At 34.6% G+C, this 15,243-nt stretch overlaps 3 protein-coding genes and 1 pseudogene across 5 annotated transcripts; 1 reads left to right on the forward strand and 3 right to left on the reverse strand.

Annotated features, from left to right (window-relative positions):
* Positions 1–3,937: 3,937 nt before the first annotated feature.
* Positions 3,938–4,250, reverse strand: AT2G04625 (annotated as a pseudogene; the record flags this gene model as incomplete). Its single annotated transcript has 1 exon — positions 3,938–4,250.
* Positions 4,251–4,312: 62 nt separating this feature from the next.
* NRPB6B (RNA polymerase Rpb6) lies at positions 4,313–5,901 on the reverse strand. The gene is made up of 6 exons (NM_126492.4): positions 5,731–5,901; positions 5,410–5,443; positions 5,157–5,329; positions 5,019–5,070; positions 4,851–4,918; positions 4,313–4,759 (listed from the first exon to the last, which is right to left on the reverse strand). The coding sequence occupies exons 1-6, from the start codon at positions 5,766–5,768 to the stop codon at positions 4,690–4,692; spliced, it is 435 nt and encodes a 144-aa protein (NP_178540.1). The 5' UTR covers positions 5,769–5,901; the 3' UTR covers positions 4,313–4,689.
* Positions 5,902–7,270: 1,369 nt separating this feature from the next.
* AT2G04650 (ADP-glucose pyrophosphorylase family protein) lies at positions 7,271–10,169 on the reverse strand. Of its 2 annotated transcripts, NM_126494.5 has the most exons (13): positions 9,957–10,169; positions 9,767–9,864; positions 9,354–9,454; positions 9,194–9,272; positions 9,040–9,100; positions 8,915–8,961; positions 8,734–8,826; positions 8,558–8,648; positions 8,287–8,428; positions 8,065–8,215; positions 7,881–7,973; positions 7,680–7,791; positions 7,271–7,608 (listed from the first exon to the last, which is right to left on the reverse strand). In NM_126494.5, exons 1-13 carry the CDS (start codon positions 10,006–10,008, stop codon positions 7,508–7,510), a joined length of 1,221 nt encoding a protein of 406 aa, NP_178542.2. In that variant the 5' UTR covers positions 10,009–10,169; the 3' UTR covers positions 7,271–7,507. The 2 variants fall into 2 exon arrangements, with proteins under 2 accessions (NP_178542.2, NP_001324263.1); NM_001335239.1 differs by lacking the exon at positions 9,957–10,169 and having other exon boundaries at positions 7,307–7,608; positions 9,767–9,896.
* APC2 (anaphase-promoting complex/cyclosome 2) lies at positions 10,152–14,781 on the forward strand. Its single transcript, NM_126495.3, has 16 exons — positions 10,152–10,685; positions 10,848–10,919; positions 11,014–11,245; positions 11,379–11,659; positions 11,761–11,832; positions 11,919–12,163; positions 12,283–12,699; positions 12,786–12,987; positions 13,087–13,189; positions 13,284–13,366; positions 13,478–13,597; positions 13,704–13,792; positions 13,863–13,944; positions 14,025–14,201; positions 14,278–14,346; positions 14,439–14,781. The coding sequence occupies exons 1-16, from the start codon at positions 10,455–10,457 to the stop codon at positions 14,559–14,561; spliced, it is 2,598 nt and encodes an 865-aa protein (NP_178543.2). The 5' UTR covers positions 10,152–10,454; the 3' UTR covers positions 14,562–14,781.
* The last annotated feature ends 462 nt before the right edge of the window (positions 14,782–15,243 follow it).

Consider the following 15,243-nt stretch of genomic DNA (forward strand, 5'->3'; position numbering starts at 1 on the left):
ATGTATCTTAAGAAGATATCATAATTTTAATGGTCAAAGTTTTTTCAAGAACTTAAATTATCACCAGAAGTTGAGAAAATAAATATAGTAAAAAATAAGTAAAATTTCTAACTTTTAACGATGAAATAATCTAGTATATCAAGTAGTATAAAATCTTATTAAAAGACTCTAGAAGAGCATATACATTGTTTTCTATGGGAATACAAAATTAAAATCATCGATGCGGTATAGTTCTCCAAATTTTAAAGTTAATATGATGAGATATAAAATACATTATGATTCTAGAGTGGAATTCAATACGAGATGGATGAACTTGAAGTTTCATCATCTCGAGGAGGAGAAGTAATAAATGGATAATACGTGACATATCCAGAAGATTATGTTCAATCTTTGACTACTAAAGATCTAAAAGTTGTATAAAGCAACTCTTATATGAATGTGTTATTAGAAGCAAGTTATAATTAGTTATTACTAAAACTTCAAGACTTGAAGTCTCTTTGTGAATATAACTCACATTGTTAAGAGAATATCTCTGATGCGGAGATGGTAAAACAAACGCTTAAACTTTTACGCAAGTATTGTTGTCCTGTAGACACAGTATTTTGAAAAACAATTTAAGAACTATTATGAATCGAGTGTTTTTTCAAAGGCTGAGAAAATATATGAGTTATTTGATGATAAGTAATACTCATATTCTGAAGTGAATATAAGATCTTACATAGCTAGTCAAAATTAAATTTAATATCTTTTATACTAGAATATAATATTTCAATTATTGTCTTGTTTATTGCTATATTAACTAGGGGTGGGCGTTTCGGTTTAATTTCGGGTTCGGTTTGGGTTCGGTTCGATTTATTTGGGTTTTGTAAAATTCTAACTATACTCAACCGAAGTTAATTTGGTTTGGTTTGCGTTTGGGTCAGGTTTAGTTTGGTTTGGTTTGGTTTTAGTTCGATTGAGATTTAGTTCGGTTCAAAAAAATCATTTAACCGTATAAACGGAAGAACAAATGAAATATAAAAGTTTTGAGTCTAAGCTTGGGTTTGGTTTGGGTCGGTTGGGTTGGGTCGGTTTGGTTCGGTTTGGTTAAAATGCCCACCCCTAATATTAACATATAATTGATTATTAAAATACATGAAAGTAATTTTGATTATAAAATCTCATTAAGGGAGTAACTGATAAGCAATGAAAAGTAAATCATAAGTTTTAAAAAAAAAAAAAAAAAAAAAAAAAAACTAGAAGTTTCAAGAGTATATTTGGCTTAACCGGATTGGTCATCCTGGTTTAATGATGATGCGAAAGTATTGAGAATTATGTGGACATTAGGTGAAAAACCAGAAGATTCTTCCTAATGATTTATCAATTGTTACTTGCTGAGAAAACAATATGATAATGTGATTTTTATACCAGTCAAAATAATTTTGACTTTATCTATTCGTAAGCATATGCAAGGAGATGATTATGGGTTGATCACCTACTGTATGACATTTAGATACCTAATGGCTATAAAAGATGCATCGATTCAATGGACGCATTGACTCGATTGTTGCATCGACTAGAAGGTCATATTTATCCTTGTTATAAACCCGCAACATAGAGTTTGCGAGGTTACTTTCTTGATTAAAGTACAAGAGTATTTCAGTGTTTATTTATTATAACCATTATTGGATATCCGTTGGGATAAGTGTTTAACATTTTGAAATTCATGTTCATACACAAAATGGTTTAGTAACATCGATACGCATCAAGCCAATGAATAATTAATAGTTTCCCCCATTATTGTTGGTTTTGGGTCAGAAACCAAATAGTTTTCATCTAAAATCTTTGAATGTGATAAGTGCTCCACCACAGCACGTTGAGATGAACCCTCGAAGGAGGATAAGAATACATGTTGGATATGAATGATAACTAAGCCATCCTAGAAGGATTTATATACCGTTTTGAAGACTATCATATTATATAGTCAGCTATTCCAACATAAGGGGGAGAATGTATACAACTGGTGAAAAAGATAAATAGAAATGAATTATCAATGATCCTCGGAGTAAAGAATGTATATTAAGAGTCCAAAAGATAATTCAATTACAGAATTTAGCGTTGTAATTGCCAGACGCATTTGCTGACCCAAATAAAGTGATGAAGTCACCTATACCAGTTGTAAATTAAATGCTCCAGAATATAATGAATGTCCTGTAAGGACCAATTTCAAACTGCTATTGAGTCTTAAGATCGCATAAAGCGTAATAGACCCTGGTTCCAAATATAAATATCCTCGTAAAAGTGAAGGAGCACAAAATTAAAAATGACCAAATTGAGGAAATAAATATTTTGATGATCTCTTGAAAAGAGTGAATGATCTCTAAAAGAGACATAAACATGACAAATGAAACATTTAAGTACTTGACAATGAAGAGATCTAGCTAGCTATGTCATGTCAAAATATAATGGAATCAAATGCAAATCGACGTCGTAATATATTTGCATGCTATGAGCAGTTGATATTATGGACAAAAAGGAGGATTATGAAAGAAAGTCTATTGAAAAGTGTACACAAAGTAATGATTAGCCAAAAATGGAAAAGAAGAAATAGACATATAATTATAATCTCTAGTAGAGATATTTGGACTAGTAGTCTATGCACATGATGTGTAAAACCATAAAAACATCATTGGAAGATAAATGAGTCTTTATGTGAAAGAATAGTGAAATTAATGAGATTTTCACAAAGATAAGAAATTTATTATGAAGAGATATATTCTCTTGTGGTGGATGTAATATTTTTAAGTATCTAAAGTCTGGCAATAAGACACGGAACACTGGATATGACATTTATATGAAATTCTTGAAAGATATAATCTCTGAAGGATTAATTATATGAGAATTATGTTCTCTAGAACTCTACTCGATCGAATAAAAAGAAATATATAACATGACATATAATCATATAAATGTATATTTATATTGAGTTTGTCAAAATATATTGATCAAACTAATATTTGTTTTGAAAATCATTAAAACTCCTACAGAGTTATCATAAGTAATACGATGACAATTATCTATGATAAAATATCACTGGATAATGATATTTATAAGTCTATATGAAAACCATATAATTTTGATCATTAAGATTATGGTTATTAATTCCAACGAGATATTGTATTTGATTGAAAATCATCTCCTGAAGAAGATGTTTCCGAGGGGGAGATTGAATGATATGTGTGGATGTACCCTTACTTTACGAGGCAGCATTTTAATGAGAACCCTTTATGAGGCAGCATTTCAAATACTTTACGAGTTATGATACTATAATGGTCATCAGGGGGAGTGTTATGAATAAAGATGGATGCCCATTATAAGGCCCATCATCTAAACCCATCATCTAGATGTTTCTAGGGTTTTACCCTTTCCTTGTACACCTATATAAAGAACCCTTTATCTCAATGGAATAACACACTCATTTCTTCTATCTCGTTCTCTGGTTATAACAAAAATAAATGATTTAAAACGAAAAATCAGGATGATTAATTCATTTTATTGAAATCGATTTTTTTTACAGGATATTAAAACCGAAAATTAATAAATACTTATGAGAGATTTTAGGAATGATTTCGTTTGAAGTAATGGTGGAGTTAATATATGAGAGATTTTAGGTAATATTTTTGTTAGGTAAATATTTGATTTAACTGTTAGCATAAATTCAGTGGCATTGAGTCGTAAATAAGTTCAAAGTCCAGAATTTATTTGTTAAAATGGCTGCAAAAATGTATATGTAGATGCATTATTTTGTACGTTGTGTATCCCAAGGTCTATTTAACAGTTATTTGCTTTGAGTTTAATGCATTATTCTTCTCTAATCCCTGCATTTTTTTTTTTTTTTTTTTTGGAAAATGGTAAATTAGATTCAAAAAAGATAACGTCGTTACAATTAGTGTATCATATGTTCTATATGAAATAGATTGAAATCAGAAATTAGAATGAACAATTTAGTGATTAACTTCAACTTTGAAGCCAGCGTTGGAAACGCATTTGCTTGTCGATCCATTGTATTAGAGTGGCTGCAGATTTTGGAGATTCATCATGACGTCTTCGATTCCTCTCATGCCAGATGGTGTAAACGGTGGTTTGAAAGATGTATTTCATCAAGAAACATGCTACACTATCCTTGCGTTGGGCCGAGACTATGGTGAGTAGTTGAGTCCAGTCACTTGTATAGTGTTGCTGAAACAATCCTCGAGCAAGCGCTTCACATAGTTTTTAACATTACTATTTCTCAACTTCTTTAAACAACATGCATAATTCTTCTCTAATCTTGCTTTTTGATTTTTAGCATCACTCATTTATGCATCAATCGATCTGACTCTGTGAGACGACAAAAGCTGGGAAGTGTGAGAGAAAAGGTTTATCAATTGAGTTGTACTTACTCAATACTCAAACTATTATAGATGTTTTCTTCTTTTGGTTTCACGAAGGATTTTCTTTCTTTGTATATGTACATGCAGGCTTGTCGAAACCCATGTCCAAAAACAACTTGGGACAAAAAATTTGTTGTTCATGCATTTTTGTTGGAGTCCCTGACTCTTGTAGTGTTGGAGAATAGGACAAATGAAGAAGTTCTACATGCGACTATATCGTAAGTTCATAATCCATACAAGAGCAGAAAGCTTTGCAAAACACATAGGCCAGATTTTATCAATCACCACCGACTTGACGTTTCCACGAGTCTTCGACGATCAGTTCATCAACTCCCCATTCCTCGTAACTGATTCAGAGTCATAAGTAAGTCGCAAGAAAAGAAGATATCAAATTTGAAAGAAGAGCTAAAAGTATTGATATAACTAATGCAATCTCACCTCATATCAGGTAGATAACGTCTAATGGTAAATGGAATCTTCCTTTGCCTAAGCTCTTTCATCGCAATCTTAAGCCAAATCATACAATAAACAACACAAATGTTCATATACATATCAACATTTACTGACAAATCATGAAAAACACAACAAGAAGGAAGAAGGCAACACCTCAAGTGGATCAGTCTCACCCTCCAACTCAACCATAACAGGAGCATTCATGCTGTATCAGCCAACAACAGTACATAGAATCAAACTTTCCGAGCCAACTAAACGGTTAATCAACAAAGATTGTTCTCAGTAGCTGACCTAATCTGCAAAGCACGAGTGCCGAGGATACGTGCACGTTCATACTTAGTCATAAACTTAGAGGTTTTACGTGGGCGTTGCACAGGTTCTGTTTCAACCTTATCTTCTGTTTCCAAAGGGTCAACATTAACATCATCGTTCTCCTTGATATCAGCATCTTCCTCTACTCCTTCCTACTCACACCAACACATTCTAATCAGCCTAGTAATAATAATAAGCAATGTCAATCTCTCTTCTACAAATAATAACTTACTTCGATCTCAGGCTCTGCTGGCTCATCTTCATATCTGCAATTGAAAATCACCACATAACATCAACAATTTGAAATCCGATGTATAAGATTCAAACGAAATTAGGGTTTTCTATCTAAACAATATGAAATTATAATCAATGCTACGATGCCAGAACAATAAGCAAATTTTCAAAAAAGAATCTCGTTGATAGACTCTCAAACTAGACAATAATTGATCCAATTGTTCTCAATCGTTTACGATTCGTCGGGAAGAAGAAGATAGAATCAACTGAAATCGAGTACAAATGATACTAACATAGGAAACAGAGAGGGAGAGATTACCCCAAGTCATCGACTTCATTGTAATCGTCGTCAGCCATTAAAGTCGATTTGAGAAATCGCTCTCCTTGCTCTCTCGATAAAACCCTAACGATCGATGCAACTTAACCGAATGACGGAGAATGCGTAAAGAAGACTCTCTATGAAGTTCGGTTTTTAATTGCCGGTTTTCTTAATGAACCGTCTATTCAGACCGGTTTTAATTTCAAACCCCATTTAAGCCCACATGTATTTTTTTTTTTTCCCCTAACATAGCCCTGGGCATGTGGTATTCGGGTCAGGGTCGGGTCGGATTTTTCGGGTTCGAATTTTTGGGTTTAGAAATTTTGGATCCGTATGGTTATATCAACAATTTCGGGTCGGGTTCGGTTCGGCTTCACTTCGGGTCCGATAATTCAGGTATTAGTTAAAAAAACCATAAGTAACCAAAACTATTTCGGGTTTGAGTACTACTTACCCAAACTTTGTCCAAATATACCCAAACATACATAAAAATATCCATAAAACCCGAAAGATCTGAAATTATAACAAGTTTTTCCTTAAGCCAATAATATAAAACAAGAAGTAAACCTTGTTTTAAGCTTGTTCCATAACTCAAATCATTAAACAAGTCACATTATTAGTGTATATATATCCTCATATGTATATATAGGGCTGGGCAAAAAACGGGACCCGATATCGAACCTGATACCCGAACCGAAAAATCGGGTTGGGGTGGGTTAGGGTTTTAAGAAATTACTTCATTGGGTAAAGTTTTAGTAAACCCGTGGGTATCAGGTCGGTCCGGGGTTTATCCGTTACCCAAACAGGATACCCGAACATAGATTTAATATCAAAAATATTAATTATATTTAATCTTAATATAATGTAATAATCTAAAATTATAATTATAAATCTAAATATATCAATTACTTTTAGATCTAAATACCCAACTATTTAAAAATTATTTGTTATGTTTGTCAAAATTTAGTATAATATATCTAAATCTAATTAAATTATTAAAATTTGTTAATATTTAAGGTTTTTTTTTTGTTGGGTACCCGCTATCTACACATAAAATACCCGTTTTCATTTGTTTGGCTATTCTTAGGGCCTGAAATTCTTTACCCAAGCCGACCCGAACCCGAATGTACCCGAACTAGACCGAAATCGAAAATTTTCATTTTACCCTATTGGGTAGTAAATCCATTACCCATTTAACCCGAACCCGAACGGGTTTTACCCGAATCCGAACGGGTTACCCATATGCGCAGCCCTATGTATATATATGTTCGGGTAATAAAAAGTACCCACGGGTATCGGGTTCAGTTCGGGTAATTTCCGGTACCCACGGTTATTTGAAAACAGAACCCGATCAAGTAATTAGCCGGAACCGAAGTAGAACGGGTTTGGTTATTTCGAGTCAAGTTCAGTTCGGTTCTTCGGGTTCCGGTATTATGTCCGGGCCTACCCCCACAAACGAAGTCAAGATAAACAATTTTTCTAGTGAGCAATTTGCACAAAAGAAAGGAGCCTAAGGAGGTATTGAACACTAGTGATTACACAATCAAGAAGCAAAACTTCTTTGATTCCTTGTTATCTTAGATCTTTTAAAACTCTTTCTTCTAAAATCTTTTTAGTATCTAAACACAAAGTACAGTGAGAGTTTACAAATCTTCCATAGTTTCACTTACTCAAAATCTAATCCTGTGAACTCAATTCATGTAATACACAATTCTGTAAAAGTTTCTCTGTTTCAATTAAAAAGAAAAAAAATCCAAACGATAATCATTGTGATAAATCACAAGATGATATCATCTTGAACACTAACATTAAGAGTCTTATTCTGGAGAACAATGCTTCCTATGACTGCTACTTCATCTTCCACAGTTACAGCCTCACCTGCAGAAACAAATTAATCAGAAAAAATATAACGAAAAATTTGTTGAACAAAAAGAAAACAATGAAGTTACCAAGAATGGTAATCCCAAGCCTGTCATTGTAATCTCCACTAGCTTGAACTCTTGACCATCTACCTATAGAAGATTTCCATCCGATAATTGAGTTTATAACAACAGCATTCTCCTGCATTTAACAAGAGTAGAGAACATTAAACAACGAATCTTTTGGATTCATAACAAGAAGAACATTCTAAAACACTGATTCCAAATTACCTTGATTTCAACATCGTCTAAGATTATGCAGCTAATAAGCCTTACACCAGGTCCAACACGAACATTTGCTGATATCGACACATTTGGACCGATCTTGTTCCAAAGAAATTTAAGTGTGTCATTTCATTTGCAAACTGAATGAGAAGTTTAGCTAGAATTCATGAGATGAAACAAATAAACTCACCTTTGCGGTTGGATGCAGTTTTACGGATGGGTGAATATAAACATCACCAATTATAGTTGGTTTCCTATTAGTACCATCTCCTGAAGCTAAAATATGAGGCGATGTTTCGCGGAATTGGGAAAGATATAAAGCCGAGCATTTCAAAGATTTCCTGTTTAAAGCAATTTCTTAGCATAAGGAGTAATCCAAGAACGTCTGAAACAATGATTACCACCAACTTACCCCGGAGTCTTGATCTGTTCCCAGAAATCCTTGTTCTCATATGTGTATAGTTGCTTCTTTCCAGCAAGAGGTGACAATATATCTTGATCTAATCTCACAAAATCTGCAGGAACAGACCTTGTAGCGGATTGGTAGTTGCTAGCTGCCAAGTTTAAAGAGATTATACAATGAATAACTTATGAAAAGACCAAAAGAATCATGAAAATGATGAAGCAGGTCTCTAATTGATAATATTGCAAGTCTCTGAGAGAGGCCAATAATGAATACTCACATGTGTCTCTTATTTGGCTATATACTTCTTCAATTGCATTGAAGATATCTGAAGTAAACACATAGACACCACAGTTTATCAAGTCACTGACCTGCATTGAGTAGATAATTTAAGCTAAACAAATTTCAGAGCCTGTGAAGGAATTAAGAAAACAGGATTGTTTAGCAGATAATTACGAAAGTCTCGGGCTTCTCTGTATAATGCAGGAGTTCTTTAGTATCAGGATCAGCTATCAATTCACCAAATTGGCTAGCTGCTTCTGCAGAAACCTGAAGTGAAAAAGCGATATTCATGTTTATGTTTGATCTTTATGTTTGTTTCCTTAGTGACATCTAAAATAACATCAGGATAACGAACCTTGATTACTAGCATAGTTCCAATACCACCATATCTTCGATGTGCGTCTACGAAAAGTAGTGAAGTACATCAAAGTAAGAAAATGAAAACGATGAAGCAGATTAGCGATTTCAAAGGGAGATTACCAAGTATGCCTTGAAGAGGGAAAGAACAGCAAACATCACAGTTGAGGAGGAAAACATGTGACTGTTCAAAGAGACAAGAAATGGAAGATCAATCAGGAAAACAAATGACTGATGAGGCAGGAACTAAAGTTGGGAATTTCATCAGAAATCAAACCGGTTTCTCTTCCATAATTCTATCACGAAAGTAATAAAGAGCACCAGCTGAACCATGGGGTTTATCTTCTTTCAAGTATCTATATAACAAGAACATCGTTCAATTCTCGATTTCACATTACACACCAAAAACCAAAAACACAAATGCTACTACAACTTACCGCACTGGAATTTTCAGCTCGTTAGATATTGAAGACACATACAAAGCAAATTCTCGTTCCTCGTAAAATCCAATCAGAAAAATCTGAGCCAGATTTGATATCTGTCCATGCCAAATACAAAACAAATATAATATGATCAATCATCATTACAAAGTTGAGAACTTTCCCATCCTTTGAGCCTGAAGAAACTATGAAAAGTTCAAAACTTTGACACTACAAATCATACAACAACAAGAAAATATTCCAAAGTGTAGAGTACTAAAATGGAACAAACCCACATAAAGACAAACGATCCATGTCAAATCAAAACAAGTTATGAGCAATCCACATTTCAAAGTTGACAACTTTCACGACTCAAGCAATACCAAACTTTTCTCAGGGATCAAAAGCAAGAAATAGTAAAAAGAAGAAACCTTTTTACAAGCAGAGATAGGATGATGAATCATAGGTTGACCAGCCAAAGGAATCAATGGTTTCGGTGTATTGAACGATAACGGGCGAAATCGAGTTCCTAAACCAATCCACATTAGCAAAAACCCAAAACCAAAATCAAAAATTCATGTTTTGAAAATAGAATTTGAGATCCAAAAGAGAATGTTATACCTTTGGTCGGACCACCAACCATGATCACAGCGACGACTTTCTCCTCCGACATGTCGAGATTCAATAAAACCTAGATTCGTTAAAGTTAAACACACGACGATGATCTGATTTTGTATTGAAAGGTCGTATCTTTGTAGTCGGATATTCTCAAGTTTTTTGAACTAAAGTTGAAAAACAGAGTAATCAGAATGGAGCCTAATAAAACGTCTTTTTTAATTCCGTTTTGTTTTTGCGTTTGTTAGCGTTTTATAATTGCGTTTGTGAATGACCAAACTTTATGAATCTTCTTCTATAGCTTCTCTCTCTGAACTTCATCAATGTAAATTTCAATCTTTTCTTCATTAATGTGTTCCGTTTGATTTTGTTTCTTCAGTGAAATGAAATTGAGATTGGTTTCTGATTTTATCTTCTTGCCAGTGAAACCCTAGTAATTGTGATTTTGCTGGGCAAGAAATTAGGGTTTTAGGAGGTTTTGTTACTTACTCAAGAGTGAAAAAGATGGAAGCTTTAGGTTCCTCTGATTGCAATTTAGAGATTTTAGAAACTCTATCAGACGATGCGATTCAGGAGATTACTGAAAGCTATGATGGATTTTTCACTACTGTAGAGTCTCTCATTGCTGGTACTGGAGATTCCTTAGTTGAAGATGAGTTTGTGTCTCATGTGTATTGTCTCTGCAAGTATGGGCTTGATTCTCTTGTTCGTGATCACTTTCTTAGATCACTTGAGGTACTGAACATAAACGTCTTCCTTTTAGATTAAAGTTTGAGTCTTGGAGCTTTCTGATTGCATAACTGATTAGCTTGTACCACTTAGTAGCTGCTCTGTTGGTGTAGAGTAAAAGTGGAAGAAGTATGTTTGTTCTCTTATGATACATTTGTTTTGTTTCAGCAAGCTTTTGAGAAGGGAGGTGCATCGAGTTTTTGGCAACATTTTGATGCTTATAGTGAGAAGAAACATCATGTAAGAAGTTACACGCTTGGTTGATTCTTTGTTTGCTATAAAATATTCTGAAATTGACTTCTAGTTTTGACTAAAAATGAGTGCTTTTGGGCAGAATTATGGAGAGGAGATTCAGATAGTGTTATGCAAGGCTTTGGAAGAAATTTCTATTGAAAAGCAGTATCATGAGAAGTGTCTGTCCATAGTAGTTCATGCTTTGCAGTCGTTTAAAGAACAGTCGTCAGATGATAGACAGAACTCAGATACAGAAAGAGTTCATCTTTTTTCGAGGTTCCAGTCAATGCTGTCTTCAACTCTGATGACTACACTTCCTCAGCATTTTCCTGGTATACCCATCTTTGAAAGCTTGTTCTTTGTGTGATTTCTGATGTAGTTTGATTGCTTGGAAGTTTTATTTATACGTTTGCCACTTGTTCAATCATTACTCTCTTATTGTTCCTCTTTTTATTATGTTCTTAGAAATACTCCACTGGTATTTTAAGGAAAGGCTGGAGGAGTTAAGCGCAATCATGGACGGAGATGGTATTGAAGAACAAGAGGATGATTGCATGGATTTGGACGAGAAGTTGAGATATAAAAACGGAGAAATGGATGTTGATGAAGGCTGTTCCCAAGGAAAACGTTTGGGACATGACAAGTTGGTGAAGAACATTGGGAAGGTGGTCCGTGACCTTAGAAGTATTGGATTTACATCTATGGCTGAAAATGCTTATGCTTCTGCCATCTTTTTGCTCCTTAAGGTATTTTTTATGCATCAGATTATTCATCTGCCTCACAGAGAGTTATAACACTATATCTATTGTCAGTAACTTGTACCCTGTTTGGCAATGTTATACTGTAGGCGAAAGTCCATGATCTGGCTGGTGATGATTACAGGACTTCTGTTTTGGAATCAATCAAAGAATGGATTCAGGTAGTTTTTGCTGGTTAGATTTTCACTGCTCCATCAGATTAGTTTGGTAATTTGGAGATTCCTGACATCTTATTTTCTCTTTTCAGACAGTCCCTCTACAATTCCTTAATGCACTTCTTTCTTATCTTGGTGATTCCGTAAGTTATGGTACCACATCGTCTGGCCTCACGTCCCCTCTGGCTTGTTGCCCATCTCCAAGCTTTTCCAGAGTGGTGACTCCTTCTGAAGGAATTGTTCGGTGGAAATTACGGCTAGAATATTTTGCATATGAAACACTTCAAGATTTAAGGATTGCCAAATTATTTGAGATAATTGTTGATTATCCTGAGAGGTATTTTCTTTTCTGATGTTACTTTTTTATGCCCACATATCTCACTTGAGAGCCAATTTAAAAACTGCAAGTAGTCGAAATATCTTGCGTCTCTGATGAAAATTTTGTTGATGCAACAGTTCTCCTGCCATTGAAGACTTAAAGCAGTGTCTTGAATATACTGGACAACATTCTAAGCTAGTTGAATCTTTTATTTCTTCGCTGAAATACCGTTTGCTCACTGCTGGTGCCTCAACCAATGATATATTACATCAGTATGTGTCGACTATTAAAGCTCTTCGGGCAATAGATCCAGCTGGTGTATTTCTGGAAGCAGTGGGTGAACCAATTAGAGACTATTTACGGGGGCGGAAAGATACCATTAAATGTATCGTCACTATGCTTACAGATGGAAGTGGAGGGAATGCAAATGGTTCCGGAAACCCTGGGGATAGTCTTCTTGAAGAATTAATGAGGGATGAAGAAAGTCAAGAGAATGTCGGTTTTGACGATGATTTTCACACCGATGATAAGCAAGCCTGGATCAATGCTTCCCGGTATCCTTCCTGTTGTATATTTTCTTGATTATCATCTTGCTTCGCATTGGATTTGTCTGACACCTTTTAATGTGCTTTCACCTCAGTTGGGAACCGGACCCTGTCGAGGCTGATCCTTTAAAAGGTAGCCTCAGTCAGAGGAAGGTAGACATACTTGGAATGCTTGTTGATATAATTGGATCTAAAGAGCAACTAGTAAACGAATATCGTGTTATGCTTGCGGAAAAGCTTCTCAACAAGACTGATTATGACATCGACACTGAGATACGCACTGTTGAACTTCTCAAGGCAAGCTCCATTTTGTCCCTCTTAAGTTTGACTTGCCAAACTATTGGATTGTTTCTATAGTGTTGAATCTAACTTTACCTTCTCTTATTATGCCAATAGATACATTTTGGAGAAGCCAGTATGCAAAGATGTGAGATAATGCTGAACGACCTAATTGATTCTAAGAGAGTGAACACTAACATTAAAAAAGCATCTCAAACAGGTTATATTTCTCTCTTGTTCTCAATTTTACTCATGCAAGGTAGGTTCTTGTCTGGTTCTTTTACTTGGTATTTGTGTCCATTGCTTGTGTTTAGGCGCTGAGTTAAGAGAGAATGAGCTTTCTGTTGATACTCTCACCTCAACGATACTTTCAACAAACTTCTGGCCACCAATTCAGGTATTCATATGTTCTTCCCTCTGATTTTGTATCCATTATGTCATACGTAAAATATGAGGCGTATAGATTCTTGTGATCGCTTCCATTCGCTGATTAGAAGAGGAATTTCAGGATGAACCTCTAGAGCTACCTGGACCTGTCGACAAGCTGCTATCAGATTATGCCAATCGATATCATGAAATCAAGACCCCTCGTAAATTACTTTGGAAGAAAAATCTTGGCACTGTCAAGGTACATCTAGAATAAATACTTATAAGTGAAAGTTTCATGTTTTCGAGTATTGGGTAAATCAGATACTGACCTATGCATCTCTCTGAAATGGCTTGGATGGATTCAGTTGGAGCTGCAATTTGAAGACAGAGCAATGCAGTTCACAGTCTCACCCACACATGCAGCCATTATTATGCAATTTCAAGAAAAGAAAAGGTAAGTACAAGAATCAGTCAATATGGATATTTCCATCTTCCAAATTCACTGAAGTTATGTAATCTTTCAGTTGGACCTATAAAGATCTTGCTGAAGTCATTGGGATACCCATTGATGCATTAAACCGAAGAGTAAACTTCTGGATAAGCAAGGTATATACCGTAATTGTAGTCTCCTGCTTTAAACCAGTCATTTAGATGAAAAGCTTATTTGCAAGTTTTTCTGTACTTAGGGAGTTCTGAGAGAATCTACAGGAGCAAACTCAAATTCCAGTGTGTTAACGCTCGTTGAATCCATAACTGATTCTGGAAAGAACGAAGGCGAGGAGCTTCTAACAGGTGAGGAAGAGGGTGAAACATCAATTGCCTCTGTGGAAGATCAGCTTCGCAAAGAAATGACGATATACGAGGTATGTAAAATGCTTGGGAAACTTTTTCCTTCTCCAGAGATATACAAATCTAAACAATTATCAACCATGTTTTCAGAAATTCATCATGGGAATGCTCACAAATTTTGGTAGCATGGCACTAGAACGAATCCATAACACTCTCAAGGTAACAATCTGACATCAAACCTCACTGATTTTACAATATTATTTGTCTTGATCATTGATGATTGCTCTGTTTTTTTTGTTGTTTTGTTGTAGATGTTTTGTGTGGCTGATCCTTCTTATGACAAGTCACTGCAACAGCTTCAGAGCTTTCTTTCTGGTTTGGTTTCTGAAGAGAAACTAGAGTTTAGAGATGGTATGTATTTGCTAAAGAAGTAGATCAACTCTTTACATGTGTTAGACTAGCTAGAACTAATTTTGTCTATTGTTGTATCAATATCCTTTTCTTTTCTCAATTAAATCTCATATAGTTAGTGATAAACAATTACTACTTTTCTTTTTATTTTTCTTTGACTCCACAATCATTTCTTTAACCACACAATTATGTAATTAGAGATTGGCCATTTCTCCATTAGGGTAAATTATACAAGTTGTGATATTCTTTAGAGGTTCTTAATGATTTTGAGCTTTCTTATCAATAGCCTACTTAGGTTTAATGTATAATGTATTTGCCAGTTTTTATTGAATTTGATATACTGTTTAATAATAAAATTATCGATTTCTCTTTTATAAAGAGTATTTGAGAAACCCTGATAATAGTATTCTGAAATCCGCGAGCAATTAGTGCAGAACCGCTACACATTACTTATGTAAATAATTTATCGCAATTTTGACTTGTTTGAGTCCTAAATAATATCTGATGACAAAAAAAAAAAAAAAAAATCTGCGGGCAATAGCTGTAAACTAGTCTAAGTTAATCGCGATTCTGCAGGTAATGTAGCTTATTTGGTTAACAAAAAATCACAACAATATGATATCTAATTGAAACAACCCGACCCATTTTTTAAAAAAAAAATATAATTAAATATTCCCATAAATATCTAATTAAACCAACCAATAA

Source organism: Arabidopsis thaliana, chromosome 2, assembly GCF_000001735.4.
Source record: "Arabidopsis thaliana chromosome 2, partial sequence".
NCBI classification, from domain to species: Eukaryota; Viridiplantae; Streptophyta; class Magnoliopsida; order Brassicales; family Brassicaceae; genus Arabidopsis; species Arabidopsis thaliana.

Bases quoted from the DNA above. Each gene is read 5' to 3' on its own strand.
- NRPB6B (NM_126492.4), bottom strand. From the start codon at position 5,768: ATGGCTGACGACGATTACAATGAAGTCGATGACTTGGG. The intron at 4,919-5,018 runs GTGTTGCCTTCT...ATTTGGCTTAAG, and splicing joins GTGAGACTGATCCACTTGAG to ATTGCGATGAAAGAGCTTAG. The intron at 4,760-4,850 runs GTGAGATTGCAT...ACTCTGAATCAG, and splicing joins CGTTATCTACCTGATATGAG to TTACGAGGAATGGGGAGTTG.
- AT2G04650 (NM_126494.5), bottom strand. From the start codon at position 10,008: ATGTCGGAGGAGAAAGTCGTCGCTGTGATCATGGTTGGTGGTCCGACC. The intron at 9,273-9,353 runs GTAAGTTGTAGT...CTTGTTATATAG, and splicing joins GAGCTGAAAATTCCAGTGCG to ATACTTGAAAGAAGATAAAC. The intron at 8,649-8,733 runs GTAATTATCTGC...TACTCAATGCAG, and splicing joins CAGAGAAGCCCGAGACTTTC to GTCAGTGACTTGATAAACTG.
- APC2 (NM_126495.3), top strand. From the start codon at position 10,455: ATGGAAGCTTTAGGTTCCTCTGATTGCAATTTAGAGATTTTAGAAACT. The intron at 11,660-11,760 runs GTATTTTTTATG...GTTATACTGTAG, and splicing joins CCATCTTTTTGCTCCTTAAG to GCGAAAGTCCATGATCTGGC. The intron at 14,202-14,277 runs GTATGTAAAATG...CCATGTTTTCAG, and splicing joins AAGAAATGACGATATACGAG to AAATTCATCATGGGAATGCT.